The following is a 21,497-nucleotide window of genomic DNA, read 5'->3' as shown; positions in this document are numbered from 1 at the left end:
CCAACCCCATTCCCCGAGCAGCAGTCTCCTCGGACTTATGCCACCTCCGGAGGTGGCGCAAGTCTAAGGAGACCCACTGGGGCTGTGGTTGCTTGCCCGGGGGTAAGGGGAAGAATTTTCCCTTGCCTCTGAGTGAGCCACTTCAGGTCCCAATCTTGCGCTGGATGCAGCGCAGGCCTCCTGGTCTGCCTATTCCAGAACAAGACAGGATTGCACTGTAAATCAATTACGTATTCTGTGAAGAAGAATTTTCTTTTGTCTTTCCTGAATTTACTGCCAATCAATATCACAGGGTGACATCAAGAACAAGTACAATGAGAGAAGAAGGAAAACTTCCCTCTCGCTCTCTCTGTTTTCTCACAAATTCTCCAAATTTGCAACTTTTCCTTCCCTAGAATTCCACAAAATAACTACAAGCACCCCCCTTGCAGGGGACTTGTTATGTAGTAGAGGGAGGGATGAGAACCTGCTTACTGGATAGAAGCTTGGGAGCAGGAGAAATCATCAGCAATATTGGATCAGTGAGAGATGGAATGGAAGGACCCCTGTGAGATCTAACCAGTGGCGTCACTAGGGTTTGCATTACCCGGTGCAGGAGGCCAGTGCATAAACCTCATGATGAACCACCTTCCGTGCAGTAGGTAGGGCAACACCCCTTGAGTTGAGCATGAAGATGCACCATTGCCCCACCCCTGTAGGGTTTTTTTGGCTATAACTTTTGATAGAATAGAGATATTTCAGCTAGGTTTGTCTCATTGAATTCTGCATGAAATCACACATTAAATGATATATAACATGATGGCATTGTTTGAAAATACCAAGATTTAAAAAGTTTGGGCCAATAGTGGTGTCACTCCCCTGTGTGCATCACCCAGTGTGGCCTGCAACTCCCTAGCAATGCTACTGGGTCTAACCCAGAGAAAGGGGAAATCTTATAATGTGCTAATCATACCATGCAATCTTGGTAGACATTTTGGGGTCATGAATATCAGATGATCAGGTCAAGAAAGTGGGACCAAGGCTCCATACAATTCTTAAAAGATTGCACCTTCCAACACTGATTTTAACAGAGCCAGATTTCATCAAAACTCAGGGCCCAATCCTATCCAATTTTCCAGTGCTGGTGCAGTTGTGCCAGTGGGGTGTGCGCTGCATCCTGTGGTGGAGGGGCAGAAACTGGGGCCTTCTTAAGGTATGGGAACATGTGTTCTCTTACCACAGGGCTGCATTGTGGCTACACCAGAGCTGGAAAGTTGGATAGGATTGGGCTCTCAGTAATGTATTATTATTATTATTTTTAATGACTAGGGCCATAAATTGGGCAAAGTGATTCTGGTAGACATTGTTTTTTGCAGCAGAAATTAGGATGTAGAAAGACATTCAAATATAGTAACCTCACCAGTGGACGTGGGATGGGTTTTTGAGGTTTTTTGGATCCCAGTTTTTTCATAGCATTATAGTATTTTTTCTGTTCCTCTGTCATAAAGATATCCTGTCCACCTAAGTATAGGGAAATGCAACTAATATTATTTTGGAGAAAAGTCTACTTATGCAAAACAAGCAAGGCTGAGATATCCTATCACAGAATCACAGAATCAGAATTGAAAGACTATCAAGATAATTGTGTCCAGCTCCCTTGCCAATGCAGGCCATCCACAACTACATCTCTGCTAGATGAATATCTAGCCTTTGATTAAAGGCTTCCAACACTGAAGAGTCTGTTACTTTCTAAGGCAGACTATTCCATTGCCAAACAGTTCTTACCATCAGGAAGTTCTTCCGAATATTTAACCAAAATCTGTTTGCTTTAATTTAAACCCATTTGGCCTGGTCCCACAGAAATCTGCTCCATCTTCCACATAACAGCCCCCCACCCATATTCACAGATCGTTATCATGTCACCTCTTAACCTCCTCTTCTATAAACAAAACATGCCCAATACTTTCAATCTATCCCCATAAGACATGGTCACTGGTCCCCTCACCATCTTAGTCACCATCCTCTGGACCTTTTCTAGTTTGTCAATATCCCTCTTAATGTTTAGCTTGTCTCCCACTTACAGCCCAATCCTACTGAGTTTTAGTGCTGGCGGAACAACGTATGGCAGTCATGAAACGCGCACTGAAAGGTAGTTTGTTCCCTTTGCATGCCATGAACCTCCACTGGAAGTATAAACACAACCTAGCGCCTTAAATTCTTTCACCCTTTGACCAAGATCCTCATAGTTCTTTACAATTTGTCCAAGGCTCAGCCTGGCAGTGTTGTTTGTTTCCATTTGCTGAGCTGTCTAATTCAACCTTAATAAGAAATGAAACTACACATAGGTTCTTGACAAGTTGAACACTTTGCTGTTGTTTTTTAACCACTCACAATGTACAAAGGTGATAATCAGAGTTTTAGCAAAGCAAAAATTGTTTATTAAGCCTATGTTCTTCAGAACCCATGATGACAGTGTATGGATCACAACTGTTTTAGACCAAAGCTAGTGTCTGTGGCTGCCCTGCCAGAGGCAACTGGTTTTCTTCTTGAGCCCACAGTGGTTGCTTCTCATTACCAGTGACCAGGTCACCTGTTTTGTTGGTAGCAGCGGACCTTGCAACTCTGAACAAAACCAGCAGTTTTGCACTGGTAAGTGAAATGGCATAATCCACCTCTGATGAACAGGCCTAACCTCAAGCAAAGACCAGTTATCGTTTAAGAACATAAGAACAACCCCACTGGAACAGGCCATAGGCCTATCTAGTCCAGCTTCCTGTATCTCACAGTGGCCCGCCAAATAAAAAATATATTGAGAGCCAGGATGGTGTAGTGGTTTGGGAGGTGGACTTAGACCTGGATGATCCAGGTTCAAATCTCCCCTCAGCCACAAAGCTTCCTGGGTGACCTTGGGCCAGTCACTTTCTCTCAGCCTTACCTACCTCACAGGGTTGTTGTGAGGACAAGAAAGAGGGGAGGAGCAGCTGTGTAAACCGCTCTGAGTTCTTTGGCGGAAGGGCGGTATAAAAATGTGAATTAAATAAATAAATATATTGTTGTCTTGCCCATGAACTATGAATTTTCACAGTTGTGTTCCACCTAAATATATTCCTGGTCATTTGACAACTGCTGGCAGAGGTTTAGCAAATAAGGTACTACTTATCTTTTTCTTCTGTTGATTGAAATTGTCAATGATAACACCTATGAAGAGATTCAGAGTGAAGAAAGAGCCAAAGATGATGAAGATCACAAAGTAGAGGTACATGTACAAATTAAATTCCCACTCAGGTTGCTGCTCACGCTGCAAAAAATTAATGGAAAAAACAGAAAGTATGGTGAAAAACCATCATCAAGCCTCAACCAAACCATCTAAGTTAAGCAGAGAGTTGAACCAAACCTGAGCCTAGACCCTCCAAAGTTGGGTCAAACAGAGAGGGTTTTTCTTGAGTCAGAACTGACCCTAAAATCTCTTGGTTGCCTTGAACATGAAATAGAATCAAATCCCAAAACACAAACCCATTCTAAATAAAGCCATTCAATAATCAGGCATACAGCTTGCCATTATAGGACTCATACTTTTGTTTCCTGGGTGTTTTTTTTAAAAATCATTTTGTTTATAAAACTTTTAAAAAATCCAAAAAGTAATTTGTCCCCAAGCTAAGCAGTTAGTGTTTGTATTCATTTTACAGAGTTACACAGCAAGCAAAACAGTTTGCTATTATTCTGCGTGACATGCATTTCATCTGATTCAAAGATGCCTCCAAGTGTCTGAACCAGTTACCGAACCACTTTTTAAAGTCAGTTGCCTGATTTGGAGTTGAATGGGAGAGTAAAAGAATATTGATGAATCTGAACTGGAGTGGAACACAAATTTTTAATGGTTCAAGTACCTTGACGTCAAGCCATTTAAACAGCCATAGTTCTACAACATTTTATATTCAACTAGGTAGCATCCCTTGGGTATTCAGTGGGAACCATGGTTCACCCATTGCATACCTGACACGAATGGAAAACAATGATGTTTGTTTTTTATTTTATGTGAGAGTAACTTATCCTTAAGGGAGAAATGAGCACAGGCTCTGTACAGACCTTCCAACATCTAAACTGGGGTGGGTGCATGAGCATGACCTTGCCGCTTCTTCTCCAGGCATGGATTTTGCACATATTTGTTGCACAAAGAGAACTCAAAGGGGTTCTTAAATAAGCATGACTTATGACTCAAGTCATGCTTATTTAAGCCCCCTTCCTTTCAGCTGAACTCAGAGCCCAGTCCTATCCAACTTTCCAGCACTGACGCAGCTGCAATGCAGCTCCAAGATAAGAGAACAAACATTCCCTTATCTTGAGGAGGTCTCTGTGACTGTCCCCTGACAGCAGGATTCAGTGCACACCCTGTTGGCATGGCTGCATTGCTGCTGGAAAGTTGGATAGGATTAGGCCCTAAAGCTCAATCACCTATGGACTGGAGTCTTACAGCCCAATCCTGGGCTCAGTGCTGTGGCTTCGTGCCACCCTGCACTGCCATAAGGCATGTTTGCGAGCCTCACTGCCAGGCTGCCGCCCATGCTAGCCCAGCACTGGCTGGTGCTGGGCTAGCGCTGGGCTAGCACCGGGCGAGCGCCCAGCATCCACGGCTCGGCGGTCTCATGGAGGGGGTGGGGAGGAGGCGTTCCGGGGAGGGGGGAGGGTGACTGGGGGTGGAGTGAGGGCTGGGGGAGGCTTGACGGGGAGGTAGGGGCGGGGACTGGGGCGGGCGGGAGGTGTGCCGGGGGAGGAAGGGAGGTGGGTCTACGGAGTTCCGCTCCACCGGATCCAAGGTATTCATGGAGGGCTCAGCACCCTACACGAGCGCCTTTACCGCCGACCTTTGCGTTGCCAGTAAAGTGAGTAGCCCCATTGCGGGGCTGCTTACCTTACCTGGGAGAAGGGGACAAAAGTCCCCTTCTCCCGAGGTGCCGTCTGCGGTAGCCCGGAGCGCACAGGATCCAGCGGCAGCCATTCTCAGTGCTGCCGAGGCTGGGCAGCTCAGGACTGGGCTGTTAAATTGTTCAAATTTCAAAACTCACATTTTTGGGAATTTTTTTTTTTAATCAAAAGCTGAACCAGAAACTTTGGTATTTCTACCTGCCAAAACATAACTAACCAACCAACTCAACACATTTTAGTAAAAGAAAAGTCCAAAATGAAGCGTGGAGAGAAGTGACAGCAGATAACATCAGTCACAGCTCAATGAAAATTTTCCATTCCAGGCTACCTTGAATTGATAAGTACACTGTGGTCTTTCATACCTCCCATAACGTACAATGAGGATGTATGCACTGGGAAGGATGGGGCCAATTCAACAAGGATGGGGCCATGCCTCAAGGGTAAAGTTTAAGATTTGTCTGCAGAAAGTCCCAGGTTCCTTTCTCCAGATACCTGGAGAAAGGCCCCTCTCTGCACCAGAGAGCAGCTGCCAAACAGTGCTGTGATGAGGTCCTGGATTCCCAACCAGTCACCTCCATGTTCTAGTCCAGCTCCAATTCCTCAGCTAAAGTTTGTGCAGATGACAGTTGGCAAACAGGATAGATTGGCTCACAAACATGCAGCAAATTTCATGCAAGACACCAGACAAAAGCATTTGATTTTGTCAGCCCACCTCTCGAGAATCCACCGCAGCATACATAATTTCCATCCAACCTTTAAATGTTGCCTAGGAAAAGAGATGCAATGTACGTAATTAGGACAATCATAATAAGCATTTGTGTTAGCGATTATTTTACTGCTTTGTGCTTTATCTGCAGTATTATGGGGGAAAATATTTCTCACTCTTAATCAAATACCCAATTTGCTACATGAAATTTGGCTTGCCTAAGAACATGAGGCTGGCAATTCAATTGGCCATTTTCTCTTACAGGAGACTCTTATTAAAGTTTTAAAATAAGCTCTGAATAGACTTTTTTTTTTTTAAAGAAAAATTAGCTCAACACTGGTATTTGATAATTGTAAACCAGTAAGGGCGCAATCCTAACCCCTTATGGCAGTGCTTTCCAGCACAGACATAAGGGCAATGCAGCTCTGAGATAAGGGAAGAAACATTCCCTTACTTTGAGGAGGCCTCCGTGAGTGACACCCAACTGCAGGATGCAGCACACGTCCCATTGGCACTGCTATGCCAGTGTTGGAAAGCACTGACATAAGGGGTTAGGATTGTGCCCTAAATGGGACACTGTGCACATGCAAACAAAGGAAGATTTCATAGATGGTGGCTTCGACTGGTCTCTACTCATGGAATGTTTTCTAGGGGGAAAAAAAAAATCAGAACATTTCCAAGAATTGTTTGGGAAAAATGAAAACCATTAAAACATTTTGACCGCTTTAGGCTTTTTTTTTTTTTTTGCAGTCAGCTCAGGCTGTAAGTCCTCAAGGACCAAACGAGACACTACATAGGAAATCCAAGAGGGACTCTCCCAACATCATTTGCTTTGCCTAAAAACAGTCACAAGGGATTGGGGCTGAGTTGCTAGGGGAGCACAGCTGGTCCATCCATGTGGCCACCTGGGTTGCATCAGAGGCAGTGTACAAAGTGAGTGGAGGCAGCAGATACAGGGTGTCTTTCACCCCGAGTCTGCTGTTGCCACCTCACCTCACCTCAATATTAAAACCTCACCTGTTCTTAACCAGTACCATTCAAACCCAGCAACACACATGACAGCAAAGGTAATACTTCTGCCAGATGCCCAAGTTCAGATGCAGCAAGTCTCCAAGGGAAGAGAGTTCCTAGAGTTGCAGGATGCTGCAACCGGGTCTATGGCCTGCTGCCACCCCTGACTTGCCCCTGCTGCCTTTGCTCTCTTCCCTACCCCCACCCCCAACTTCCTTAACTCCTTACCACCCTTCATCCTTGCACAGAGTTTAAAGCAATACATTCCCTTTAAACTTTAAACCCAGTATGAGGATGGAGCAGGGAAGAGAGGCAGATAAACCAATCCCCACTCACTCTTAGAAGCAGGAAGCCGTTCAATGCAGCTTGCATGTGCGGCAGGGAGGTAGCAGTGGCAGTGGCAGACTCAGGGTCAAGAGGATCCCCGCGCTACTGTCCTTGTGTACTCTCGTCATCTGCCACCAATGCCGGTCACACCTGCCAGCTTCAAGGCAATGCCAGATGTGGGTACATTGATAGCATTTTGAATCATGGCAGATCGTAAGGGAGCACATGGTTATTTACTTATATGGGGCAATTTGCTTCACCTTGATTCGTTCCATCCTGCTTTTGCAACAGTCCAAAATCTCCAAAATGGTGTCCGGCAAATTACATGTTCCTTCCCCTTCTGTGGTCTGTCCCGTTCCCCTTTACTCAACTCTGACCCCCTTTCCATATTCATTTACCAGTGCCCCAGGATTGGAATCCACATCTTTTCTAATTTCAAGTGTAAAGCAGAAAATTGCCTTTGGAAACTGACACGTGGAAAATATTTTCATAAACAGGACTTAAATGGTTTAATCCTATATATTGATACTTTTACAGTTAGTTTCATAGTCTCCCCCCCACCACCACCTTTTCATGTTTTTCTAATCCTGCAGAAGGCAATCTGAGCTGGTTACTGTCCCTTTCCACTTAGCAACTGATTCTCCTGTCCAAGGTGGACAGAATGGGTAGAAAGAGGCCAGAGTCAATCTACAGCATGCTTTCAAATTGCTATAAGCTTACCTTGCACATCTCCCCTATTGTAGAAGCAATCTTCCATCTCTACATGGCATTTTCATCAGGGGGTAAGATTTAGGCTAGATTCTAGCCAGAGAACAAATCGGGACATTTCACATAACCCCCCTTCCAGACACTGAACATCATGACTGCAGCGTGTGAGCTGATCGGATAGTGATAAGACATTGTCAGATAGCAGAGCTGTCAATGTAAGTTTTCCGAGGGGCCCAGCAGAAAGATAATGCAAAGCCCCGTTGGGCTTCTGGAATCCTTCGCTAGACACTTCCTCAGCAAAGAGGTGGTGATATCGTGGAGGGCAGAGAATATGATGCTGGGAAAAGAAGCCATCGGGGAATTAGTAGTCACTTACAACCCTGATCTGGAGGTGGCAAGATCTTCACAGGAGTGTTGTGTGATATTATCCTGCCTGGAAGGGATCCAGGAAAATACTGCCTAGTATTGAAACCAATGAGGGGAGGAGATTAAACAGCTGATAAATTCATCTCAGGACAAGCTTATGGTTGATGATTAGGCATAGCTTAGAGGGGCAGCGTGGCAGTTTGCTTGAGGCTTAGAGCCAGCAGACTGTGGCTAATGAGAAACGAAAATAAAAGGACAAAAAAAATCAGCAAAGCACAGATGAAGACCACAATCTTGAGTCTGTGCTTCAAAGCGGAAAAGCTGCGCTTGGAAAAGGCCACTGGGCATGAGACGGAAATGGTCCAGCCTAAATTGTCACAATGGCTAAAGTCCTAGCTCTGTCTCCCTCTGTGTGCATATGACAAACCCTATATCCAGTTGGGGATAATATTATGAGCTGTTTTAGCTCCTTTTGCCTTTAGCAATTTACATTTGGCAACAGTATCTTTGATATGCCAAATGGAGACCTTGGAAATCTGACCATATGGACAATAAGAGTGCTTAGGAAAAACTCAGTTAAACTAAGCAACAAGAAAATTGGCAAAGGTGAGAGATTCCACACAGGAAGGAGGGAGGAGAGGCAGTCTTCAACGGTGTACCTTGTGTCCTAAGCAGCAGAGCTGGTAGGTCAGCAACGCGGCCCGCGTGGAATTTTCCTGCTGTTTTCTGCAATATTGCTTTATGACACATGCTGAATTTCAGTTAAAGCAGCTTTACAGCTGTTTAAAGTCTACTTTGAGACTGGAGTTAATTGCAGCGTCATAAACTGATGGACACAGAGGCCGAGCTAAACCCAAAGAAACACTGAGAGAAACAGCCACTGATATGTTTTGTGTCTGAGACTTTCCAGAGACTTTTGTAGTCCAATATATACTTTTGTGCTTTATCCCAGCAGGGCATAGCAGACTTTTTTTCAGAACACAACACCTCCAGCTCCTTTCCCCAGGCTTTACTAGAGCAGAGAATGCTCCCTTAAAAAAAAAAAAATCAAACATTCCTTGTCCAACTCCCTGCTCTATGTACTGAAGTGAAGTCAGTGGCGTAGCAGAGGGGGCGCAAAGCACTACGTTTTGGAGGGAGCCTCACCACAGCATGCAAGGGGTCCCTCCCCCTCCCTTTCAGAGCCATTCCAGATGGGAGGGAGCAAAACAGAGGCATTCGTCTCCCTATATTCGCCTCCGTTTTGCTCCCCACTGCCTGAAATGACTCTGAAGGCGTGGGGCTGCTTGCATGCTGCAGTGAGGCTCCCCACAAAACTTAGTGTTTTGCACCCCCTCTAGTGATGCCATTGAGCGTAGTCACTTGTCGTGGCCTTCCAAGACCACGGTGCCAGCATTTTTGCAAATAACAGCTCTAGGAGGCCCCCAGTCTCTGTCGCAGGACACATGGCTTTCAGTCAGGGAGTCCTAAATTCAATCCCCAGCACCTTCAATGAAAGGAACTTGGGCAGCAGGATGCGAAGGGCCTGCTCCTGAGCCCTAACAAGCAGCTGCCAGTCTGGGAATACAGAACCGGGTTGAACTGGGGAGGCAGTGTGCTGGTCTGACTCAGCATAAGGCAGTATCATATGTCCACAGGAAATTTTGCTCAGCCCCCTCTCTGACTTCTGAGATTTCATCAAGCGTCGCCCACGCACTGTCTTCTTGACTCCGTATCCTTGAAGGCTAAAATAATGAAAATGGAGATTTGCAGGGATGTTGCTTTTCTGCTTTTTGCCTGGTGTGATCAAGGACAAGCAGCCCAATCCGACCCAACTCCCCACGCAGCAATGCAGAGACTCCTGCTATGTCCTGCAGGGGAGTTTCAGCATGTTGAGGCCTCCTTGGGGTAAGGGAACATTTGTTCCCTTGCACTGGGAGTAAGCTCCAGCAGACGCCATAGGCCAACTTGGATCTGCACCAGCAATATTGCTGGTGCAATTCTGCATTGCTCCATGAAGATGGATTGGGCCTGGGAAAAGGGTTAGGATAGCTGCCACGGAATCTGCCCTTCCTGGGTCAAAGCTGATCTCCTTCTGCCCTATCTCCTCCTCCTTATGACCACTCCCTCCTCCCACCTTGTTCTACCTCCTGTGTGGTCTTAGCTGTATCTGCAGGCATCCCCAGTTATGGTTGTTTGCCACTTGCAGAGGTGGACAAGTGGCCATTGCTGCCCAGAATGGCTCTGATGGGAAGTAGGAGAGGCCACTTACACAGCGCATTGTGGTGCCTGCAATACTTACTGTGCCCCCCCCCCGTAACTACACCACCAGTTCCCAAGAGCCCCAGCATCTGTCAGGTACCTTTTTTCTTTTCTTTTAACAGCATGCCCTGGAGTGAGTCCAATCAGAGTCCACATTCCCAGCGAGGCTAGACAATGACCTGATATCACCATAAAACCAACCAGAGGCATGGCAGCCACCAGGCCCTGGGACTGCCAGGAGTGCCATTGTTGCCACTCTGCCAGGACTATGAAATACACAGCAGTCTTGAAAATTGGACTGGTGCTGTGTTTTCAAACTGCACCATTGATAGTAGCTAGTGATCCATAAGAGCCCACTAAAACATGTTTGCTGAATTTTACTTCCTCTTTCATTTCAGAGTACTACTTGCAGTTAGAATGTTACCAACTGTAAGTAGGAAAAAACAAACAGATAAAAAGCTGGCTCTCAAATAAGTGCAGGGTCCAGAAATATCTGGTGCATCATGACATCAATCTACGAAATGCTCCAGTAAATTTCACATAATCTTAGATGCGGCCATTTAGCTTCAAACCGCTCCTCGTTTCATTAGATACGGTTTCTGCTGAAATGAAACACACTTAACTGTGTTCACCTGTTGCAGCATAAAGAACAAAAAACCTAATGACATCTTGAAGATTAACCATGCACTTGATGAACTGGACTGTAGCTCCCAAAGCATATGTTACAATAAATTGGTTAGTTTTTTAAAGGTTTTTAAGGTTATATTCTATAGAAATGTGAAATTTGCATATATTTACTCTAGAATCAGCACATGCAAGCTACTAAACATGGAAAAAGGTTATAGCTCAGTGGCAGAGTACCTACTTTGAACGCAGATCAATGCCTGGCATCTCCAGGTATGTCTGGGAATGACCCCTGGCTGAAGCCCTCAAGATTCTCTGCCAGTCAGTGTAAACCAGCACTTCCCAAAGTGTGAAGAAGCCTCATTACTTACCAGAGCCTTCAGAGGTCTCTCCCGGCCTGGCGACCCACTCTACGGGCCTCTGTGGGCCTCAGAATGGGCCTCTGAAGCATCCCCAAGCCACTTTCAGTTTTCAGAAGCCACTTCCAGTTTGCTTCTGAAAACTGGAAGTGGCTTATGGAGGCTTCTCAGGGCCATTCTGAGGTCCACAGAGGCCTATATTGTGGATTGTCGGGCTGGGAGAGTGCTCCAGCGTCACTGGGAGCATCAAAACCTACTGCAGAGGATGAGGTGGGTTGCAGCACTGCAAAGTTTAGGAATCCCTGGTGTAAAAACACTGAACTAGCTAGACTAATGGCCTAACGCAGGGTAAAGCAGCATCCTATATTCAAGCATCCTCTAGTTCACCAAATGTGAAGACTAAAGAGAATCTATTCCTCACTGTTGAGAGTGGGAACCCTACTCAGAGATCCCGTGGCAAGAACAGAGGGAGCCAATCCTCTTGGGCAGTGGTTCTCACCCTTTTTAGCCCGGGACCCACTTCGGAGAATGACAATCTGTCTGGGGCCCACCGGAAGTGATGTCAGCAATCTGGAAGTGATGTCATAGCCAGAAATGACATCATCAAACAGGAAGTGACATCACTGTGATGGCAGAGCTGGTAGTGATGTCATCAAGCAGGTAGTTCTTGCCTAGAAACTCAAACTGTAAATGACAAGAGACAGTATTCCAGCTCAGAAGCTTCTAATTCTCCCTGCCCTCGCTACCATTGCTATCAAGCAAAAAACAAAACATCTGGAACAAACTATTTGTGTATTTATTTACTACTGTTTTTATTTTGTCTTTATTTACAAAATCTCAAGCTACTTCTTGTATTGCGCTTGAAGCTAACAAACATTGATGTGGCTATTGATACTGTGCTCAGCACTAGCCAGAAACAAGTGCACCCTACTCATGCACCTCAATACAAGAAGTAGCTTGAGCTTTTGTAAATAGATAAAAACAGTAGTATCCCCCTCAGAAGGAAGATAAACAGGGACGCTTCCCCTCATCTCCCCCAAGCCCAAGCACGCCTACTCAGAACTGACTCCCACTATTGGCAATGGGGCTTACTCCCAGGTAAGAGTAGACAGAATTGCAGCCTAAGAAAGAAGTAAGAAGAGGGGAAGGGTGCACATCAGAGAAGCGGCTGGGGGGGCAGCACTCTCCCTAGGTGCTTCTCCCCCCCCCACATGCCAGGCTTGCCCTCCCTCCTCTCCCCCCGGCTGCTCTCTTGGCAACCAGGGATCCCCCCTCACCCCAGCAAAGATATAAAGAGAGGACGTGCTAGCCAGGGCAGGAAAGGATCGTGGCTTCCAGGCGATTTCAGAGAGGGAGAGAGGTTGTGATGCAGAGGACGAGAACGGCAGTGGGCTGGGGGTGGCTTTGATGCTGCTTTCAAAGCAGGCTCACAAGAGGGGAGCTCAAGCGGGTCTGCCGCTACTCACCCAAGCCCTGTGTTCAGGTCTGCGCCTACACTCTCCAGCCCAGTCCAGCTGCGGGGGGGCGGGGGGAGCTGCTCTGTCTTGCAACCCCGAGGCAGCCCATCCCATCAAGGAAGCCAAGCTGACAAAGACTGGTGGGGAGAAGCCTGGCTGGCTCATCCACATCTCTCCTGGTCCTTCTTTGCCTGCAGTCCAAGCCTGCACTCTGCAATTGGCCCCCCTGAGGGAAGCCTCCAAGTGCAGAGGGAGGTCCAGCTGGAAGGCAGCAGCACACTTTCTGGCACGCTGCTTTCTTTACACACGTGCAAGCCGCTCTTAGTTACTTCTCAATGCCAGGAAGTTTAAAATGGCGAAGCCCAGGCTTTGCCCACTTCCAAAATGGCACCACCTAGGTCTTTTGCCATCTTCCAAGATGGCTGCCGCCAGCTTCTCGCGATCCGCCAGAAATTAGATCGCGACCCACCAAGTGGGTCCAGACCCACAGTTTGAGAACCACTGCTCTTGGGTATTTCTGTGCATGTGCAAACCAGCTCCCTCCACTGCCATGACTGGAGAGACCTGACTGCCCAAGGACTCTTTGTGCACATCTGAATGGGCATGGATGACTGAATCTGTGCAGCAACGTACAACACAAACTCTTCCAGGTCCTTTATGTTCCCTTCACTGAACAACATAAAGGCCAAATAAATGCAAAATAAGCAAAAAATAATAAAAAAAAAATTAGGAAGGCTTTCAGAAACTGAACTAGCTTGGCAGAATAGATGGTAACATATTTGCCCCAGGTGGCTTTCTCAAGGCTGAATTAAGAAATGTCCCACTTTCACCTGGACCAGGCCAGACATCTCAGTCTTAGCCCAGAGTCTGGTTTTATTTGTGAATGGGATGAAGGGCATTGGCTGAGGAGGAACGGAACAAATTTGAAACATTGGTAATTGGCAGGTATGATGACCAAGGTTAAGCTACCCTGATTTATGGCTTAGGACAGGCTTAGGTCCAAACATTTTGGCAGGAGGGCCACATCATCTCTCTGACATTGTGTTGGGGGCCAAGAAAAAAAAGAATGTACATTAAAATTTGAATAAATATACATAAATGAATTTATTAGAAATGGAACTTATATGAATGAATGAAGGTTTTGCAGTAGCTCAAGGCCTATAAAAGGTTCCTTCACTGCCACTGCTGCCTCACAGATGTGAAACAGCGAGTAGTGGAGGTAGCCCTCGTCCCACAGCTCAGGTGAGACGTCGAACAGTTGTTCTCACGCTGAGAGCAGTTGCATCGGGCCAGCACAGGCTCCAGCAAGTCTCTGGGGGGGGGGGGCAGAGGCTCACTGGAGACTGGGGACTCCCCACGGGCCAGACTGGAAGTCCCTGAGGGCAGCAAGTGGCCCCCGGGCCAGGGTTTGGACATCCTGGTTTAGGATGTAACCTCTACAAGTCTATCAAGTGCCTTAAACCTTATTTAAAGTTCTCTCATGTATCCTACTCTATGAACTGTAGGGATGCCTTTCGGGATTCAAATATGACTACTCAACTAAGGTTACTTTAAATACATGGATGCATATTGAACTTACCACTTGCAAGAGAGCCAGGTAGCCGGCACCAACATTGTCAAAGTTGACTTTCACTTTTGTCCAGTACAGTTCTCCCGTCTCGTTCAAATTCTGGCATTCACTCTTGTTGTTGACTATTGAGTGGTCCAAAGGATCATCCCCTTGTGTCTTGTTAATGCATTTCCCAAACTTCCCGGCAAAGAGGTTGACTCCCATGATGCTGAAGATGAGCCAAAAAATGAGGCAGACAAGCAGAACGTTCATGATAGAAGGGATGGCACCTACCAAGGCATTGACCACCACCTTTGATGAATGAGAAGAAAGCATGCAGTTATTGTAGGAGGTATGTTGGAAGCCACAGACCCCAGCTGGCTATTGAATGCGCTATCCTAACCCAGGCCAGGACTCTTGCAGAAAGGCAGGCTAATGCTGAATATGGTCAATGCTTTGAGGAATTTAAAAACTCTTTTAACTCATGCAAGTCCCTCTGTGTTTCAGGGGAGACTCCGTCTGAGATCCACCATCCTGGGGAACATCCTACTGTTCTTCTCAGGTAAATAGCAAGAGCATGGCCTAGTAAATAATGAGTGAAACCATGTCCATGATGTCGGGTCTATGAGCTGCCCTTTACTCCTGTCTGGCTATAAGATTGTGAGTTCCTGACTCAGAGGCAGTGCTCCTTCTTTTAACAGCTTCAAGGCAGCAAGATGTTATCCAGACTCAGATGGATTCTCACCCCACTCTTGCCTCCTATTGTCTTGTTGACCTGTACCGCCAAAGCAAAATTGTGGTGTCCAGATCAAGAGCTGATTACACTGGGGCAGAACTTGGTGGCCTGCTGCTGGATATATTCAGGCCATCAGAAGAACCTTCTTTTATGGGTGGTTACAATCTTAAAGTATTTTTACTAGCCCAAAGTCCTTTGAGTGGATGAGGCTAAAAAAATTAATAGGCTTTGAGGTTAAAAAGTTAATATTAATACTAGTTGGTCTCCCAAGTAGTAATATATATAATTTTGTTCATCAAAAGACAAAGATGTTTTCTTAAGATGGCTTTGGATGCAGTAGAGATACTGAGCAGAACAAAGCGAGGCCCCCTTCAAAATGATTGAAGGCAGAGATTTTCAGCTGGTGTGCCACAGGACACATTGGTGTGCCATGGGAGTTTGAAGATCACTGAAAAAAATCTTCCATGTTCTGCAACTCTGTTTCTAGGGCAACTGTGGGTGGTAACAAATTATCTGCCCCTCTTCCGCCCCTGGCTCTGCCAGCAGAGAAAAACAGGGATAGACAATTTGTAACTACAGACAGTTACCCTAGAAACACAGCCACAGACCGCAAACAAGTCTCGTAGAAGCTGGAAGTGACATCAGAAGAGGCGAAGACCATTGGTTCTTCCCAACCATCCTTGAGCAAACATAAGTTGGACAAACTTAAGCTGTGAAACGGGCAACTAGGATCTGGTCAACAGTCATTCCTGTGATTGCACTGGCACATTTTTATGTGTGGGAAGGGGGTGGGGGAAGAGAGGGCTGGTGTACGTATTGACTATCTGGAGCTGCCCAGTTTAAATCTTAGTCCTGAACTCACTAGCTTGCTTAAGGAAAGCTGTCCCTTTCAGCCCCCACCCGAAGATAGCAATCTACCTTATAATTTACTATCTTATGGGGCTCTTGTAAGGGCTCCAACAAGACAATACACAGAGGCAGGCCAATCTGCCATCCAAAACAGTGGCCGATATTTTGCCCCACTGCAAGTCTGCCACCTATCCCCAGCCCATGCCAGCCAGCCAGCCAGCCAGGCAGCACACACCCCTGCCCCAGCATCACTGTTCTTCACTGCTGGTGGTTCTAAACTGGAAGTAATAGAATCCTAGAATCCTAGAGTTGGAAGGGACTTCTAAGGTCAGCTAGCCCAACCCCTTGAATGTGGCAGGAAATTCTCCTAGAGCATCACCAGCAGGTGCTAGTCAAATCGCTGCTTGAAGATCTCCAGTGAGGGAGAATACACTACCTCAGTGGAACCACTTTGGTTCTAGCATCTTCCATGCTGGCTCCCACTCAGTGGAGGACAAGGTGGAACTTTGTCCACTTGTGAAAAGGATCGCCACAGTGGTGACCTCCGGTGTCACCCCTGTAAACCTCAGCAGTGACACTGGAAGAAACAGGCCCCCTCCATCCTCATTCTCTTCTCTCACACTCTCCAAGTCCACCATTCAAAGTGGCCATTTAGTTGCTAAGCTACCCCGATCATACATATGGCGTACTCTGAACTTTTGGAAGTGCTATACAAATGCCAATAATAATCGTTTTCTAGTGTCCACATTCATGGGAATTGCTGTTGACATGATCACGCAATTCATACATTGCATTTGTGCCCCAAGATGTTTGCTCACATGAAAAAAAAATTGCTATTGTTTTGCTAACTTCCTTTGTTTCATGGCCTTGAGTACACAGCGAAGCAACTACGTCATGTATGTGCACCACCAAGGCCCAAATTTTATTCTTGAAATCAACTTCTCTATATAACAGCTCCACGAAATCTGCAGTGATCGTCTACAGTCTTGAGCGGCCCAATCTACAAATCTAGAGGATGCTGTTGTAATTTGTTCAAGACAATATGGGTTAGAAATCAATGTCTCAATGGAATACTTCAACTCTTGTCAGGCATGTGGCAATCAACATGGGGCAGCTGCTGTCCAGTTCAGACATTTACCTAGTCAGGGATCCGATTCATTCAAGCAGGCCATTTGGTTCCATGATGCACCAAAGACAATATGTGGGGTGAACATTCCATGTGGACTATCTATGAAATAGCCTCAAGTGCACAATTTCCCTCCCCCCCCCCCACTTTTTCTAAAGGAAAATAAATGCACAAACTGGGCTACCTCACACATTTCTTTAGACACATGATGGAGCGGGGAGGTGCCCACTTGCTTCTCTATACCAGGTCTAGAGTTGAATGGCCGACTGCTAGCTATCTCAGCTGGACCTACCGCTAATTAAACCTCGCTCTTGTTTTTCCAATCTTTGTACACTGCATATCTCTGCCTCCTGCACCTTCTATGAGCACCTGCAGAACTTTTTCTCCCCATGGTCATAAGCAGGCTCAGTGAGCAAAGTAACATGTTTAATCAGGAAAGCAAAAATAATACTGTGAAGTTAAGGACTTGTTCCTTAAGGCCTGGTCAGGAGCCCGGTGATGTCATTGGGAATGATACTAATTGGCTTTGAGAAGGTTTGGGATCAGGAGATGTATATCAAGGTAATACCATCATGGAAAGAAAAGTCACATATACAACATGGTTCTGAAGCAATGAAAATGGATTATGGGGCCAGACACACATCACCATCACTGTTGTGTAGTATTCAGGAACAGCCACGTGCATTCCAACAGACAAAAGGACAATCAAATTATGGACACATCATTCGACATTCTGGACCACAGCACACAGTACAAAGGGTCTCCGCGCATGCAGGGCATCGCAGCAAAGGCATGGGACATATCCAACAAAAGAGTCATGACTAAGCAATACCACAAGGCTTAGTCACAGCTAACTTGCATTCTTTTTCAATGGCAATTAGTCATGACAAACTTGTGCTGGGTTGTTTGTATCCTACTCAATTAGAAGCTTGTACAGTCTTCTCTAAGCCTGGCATTATCACAGACCCACCAGCTCTGTGGTCAAGCTGGAGCCGAGGAATATTGACAATTACAATATTCTACTCTCTGTGTGGCTTAGTCATAATCTGTGAATTTGCCCTTGTCAGTTCACTCCTTTGTAAGTTTTGGATTTGTTTTTCAGTCATTGCCTTGTCTTCTTAGCTTTCCTCTCCTGCCGCTTGCATCTCTGAAACTGTGACAAAATGATATTGATCTCAACCAATATCATTTGGATTCAACTGTGAATCAGATTATGGAAAATGTCACTTCAGGCTGTCTAATAGGCAAGCGCACAACTTTCTGACAAGCCAATAATACAAAGTTCATTCCAACGTACATTTTGTGGCCTCTGTAAGTTAGAAAAAGAAGCAGCAGACCAGAAGATTTTATGTATAAAGGGGAGGGGGATTGACTTTGGTACATTAAAAAGAAAACACAATGAGGCTGTTTCAAAAACTTCATATTTCAGAGAACAAGAATAGTACCAGTGGCATAGCTAGAGGGGGTGCAGAGCACTAAGTTTTGCAGGGAACCTCACCGCAGCATGCAAGGGGCCCCTCCCACTCCCCTTTTGAGCCGGGAAAATTAGTCAGTTTTGCTCCTACCACCCAGAATGGCTCTGAAGGGGAGGGGCCCCTTGCATGCTGCAGTGAGGCTCTGTGCAAAATTAGGTGCTTTGCACCCTCTTTAGCTATGCCACAGCTCAGTATAAAAGTACAGCATTTCTAGCAGAACATTCCCTGCACCGCAGAAGATTTTAGCAACAAAGAATGGAATGGATATGACAAGGGAAACTTTGCACCCATGTGTGTTTCTATATTTACCTTTGCATATGTATACAGCAATACCTTGCACTTTAGTCTGGTTAGGACCAAAGGATGGATGAAAGTCAAAAACTGATGAATTTCAAAACAGAGCTTGACTGTGCTTGCAAAGTTATTTTGGCTATTGAAATACTTAGATAACTGTATACCACATGTGAATGCATGTTAATAAACAGAAAGAAAAGAAAAAAAAATTAAGAACATTGATGAATGTTGTGGAAGGTTGGATGAAATTGGATGAAAGAGGAAAGCACTTGGATGTAATTTGAAATGTGGTTATTATTGGAAATTGCTGAAAGAGCAAAGCGATGAAAGTCAAGCGGATGGAAGTCAGGGTATTGCTGTACTGGCAGAGAAGACACAGTGGCTTGGAAAATTGGATAAAGCCCCAGGAAATCTTTCAGCAGAGAGCTCCCAAAATTTTTGGTTCCAATTGTTATTTGTGTGCATGGCACAACTGTGGCCGAATGATCATTATGTTATCAGAAATAAAACAGGCCAAAGTGAAATGTGGGGTGGGGGGGGGGGAGTGATGATGACTCATATTTGGTCTTTGGCAAAGTGATGCTTTTTGTTCAATGTCCATCTGCACCAGCCTAGAACTACTGCAAATCTACTGCAAGTCACATACAGGAGAGACCTTAAAAGAGGGAGGTTTCCAAAAAGAGGGATAACAAACGTGCATAGCATCAGGATACAATCATGCAAGATGAGAAGACTGCAAAGAATGAATCAGGACATGCACCACCCACCCCCGTTCCATCTGGGATCATCAGAAACACTCACACAGGTGACAAAGACACAAAAACAGGGAGCAAAATACCTAACCCCATTCCAAATGTATCAGTAGTGGTGATGCCAAATGGACCTGAGCCTCATTGATGCCGGCAGCTGGGTGTTTAGAAAAACTAGAGGCTATTAAGATGAACACTGAAATTTAGAGTGAAGAAAGCTAATTTCTCTAGAGCACAGGGAGATTGTCTTTGGGCGCATGTGTCCCCCTTTCTTTTTTAGTTCCATTTTAAAGTATGCATATATAAAATTGCTTGTCCTCTCCTGCTGATCTGTGCAATAAAGGACACAGTGCTTTTCTCCCTGTTTTCTCTCTAGTGTAGGGCCTAGAATCAAGAGCTGAGCTTCTTAAGGAACATATTTCCTCCTCATCCATTTAGTGGCACTTTAGAGAGCTGCCCAGTTGCCCTCTCTCCTATGTTTATAATGCCACAAGCGTCTACACTGTGTCACAATGAAGGACTGGACCAAGGCACATGAGTACCAGTTGCTGTTATGTACTGAACTGGTACTTAATGCCACTTAGGCAGCAATCCTAACCCATTTTCTAGCTCTGACATAAGGGCAATGCAACTCCGAGGTAAGGGAACAAACATTGCCTTACCCTGAGGAGGCCTCCATGACTGCCCCCCAACAGCATGATGCAGCACATGCCCCACTGGCACAGATATGCCAGTGCTGGAACGTTGGTTAAGATTGCACCCTTAGGGTGCAGACTAGTGCACATACAGACTGGGACTGACACTGTATTCCCCCCCCCCTTCTGCTATTGAAGCCCAGTTGCCTCCTAACTTCACAACTAATTTCACAATTCAGTCTGGCAGCAAACTGAATACTGGTTCAGTAGTGTTGCTTGCTTTTTCCCATGCTTCCCCAGCAAGACAGGTGTGATGCCTGCCTTTTTCTAAAGCACTGTATATACCTTTAGGCTGCAATCCTATCCACACTTACTTGAGAGTAAGCCCTATTGGAGTAAGCCCCTGCTAATTGGGTAAGAGGCACTTTTTCAAGTGGGTGCTCCTCTTTTTAGCAGGGGGAGAGTAACTGGCCCACCTCACCCCGGCACTGTCTGTTCTAGTGGCTGTCTGCTGGTGTTCTTTTTGCATCTTTTTAGATTGTGAGCCCTTTTGGGACAGGGAGCCATTTAGTTATTTGATTTTTCTCTGTAAACCGCTTTGTGAACTTTTAGTTGAAAAGCGGTATATAAATACTGTTGATTGATTGATTGATATTGACTATAATGGGACTTATTTCTGAGTAGACATGCATAGGATTGGGTTGTTAGTTTAACAAAGATTTGGCCTTGTTGTTATTCTCTGTGCTGCAGGACACCGGACCTGTGTATACCTCAATACATGGACACCAAACCATGTGAGGCAGGATGTATACAGATATGATTGTATGTGTGCCCTGCTGATTCCAATGAACTTTTCCACTGCAGCAATCAGGCATATATACATACAGATGTACACCCAGATACCCTCATCGCACATTCTGTCAAGCCTGTGGGGAGAGTTGGCTCACTGGGTATGCAGCATTTATTATGTACTATCTTCCTGCCAGTGCACTCAAAGTGATTCACAGTTCAGAACAGCGGTTCCCAAAATTTTTAGCATGTAAGAAACGGTTTCATTTTACCAGCTGCTCAGGCCTCTGTGGCTATAATGGTAATTGGACAGCAGTGCTCCCCCCCCCAGTAGCAGGCTGTTTAGCCCCTGAATGCACATAGGTTAGGCTTCCCTGTCAGTTTCACGAACCACCAAAAATTGGGTTGTGACCCACTGGTGGGCCACAGACCTATAGTTTGAGAACCGCTGGTTTAGAATAATGAACTTACCATTTAATAGACACCATATAAAAGAGGGGAAAAGACAGAACAACGAAAACAGCACACTGAGATAATATGCCCACTGCAGTTGGTCTTGGCGCAAGACCCAAGACAAGTCTTGGTGCAAACGAG

The 21,497-nt window shown here is 45.7% G+C and overlaps 1 protein-coding gene across 11 annotated transcripts in view; it reads right to left on the bottom strand.

Moving 5' to 3' along the window:
- LOC136654387 (sodium channel protein type 5 subunit alpha-like) overlaps positions 1-21,497 on the bottom strand; it is a 319,548-nt gene that overhangs the window by 5,660 nt on the left and 292,391 nt on the right. For all 11 annotated transcript variants that reach the window (XM_066631371.1, XM_066631373.1, XM_066631374.1 and 8 more), the window contains 4 exons: positions 14,281-14,562; positions 5,615-5,668; positions 3,136-3,277; positions 1,400-1,500 (listed from right to left, as the gene is read on the bottom strand). In XM_066631371.1, coding sequence (XP_066487468.1) covers positions 1,400-1,500; positions 3,136-3,277; positions 5,615-5,668; positions 14,281-14,562 — 579 coding nt within the window. The remainder of the gene's footprint in view (positions 1-1,399; positions 1,501-3,135; positions 3,278-5,614; positions 5,669-14,280; positions 14,563-21,497) is intronic.

Source organism: Tiliqua scincoides, chromosome 5 (assembly GCF_035046505.1).
Source record: "Tiliqua scincoides isolate rTilSci1 chromosome 5, rTilSci1.hap2, whole genome shotgun sequence".
Taxonomy (NCBI): Eukaryota; Metazoa; Chordata; class Lepidosauria; order Squamata; family Scincidae; genus Tiliqua; species Tiliqua scincoides.
The sequence above is the reverse complement of the archived record's forward strand: the minus strand, read 5'-3'. Positions and strand labels throughout refer to the sequence as shown.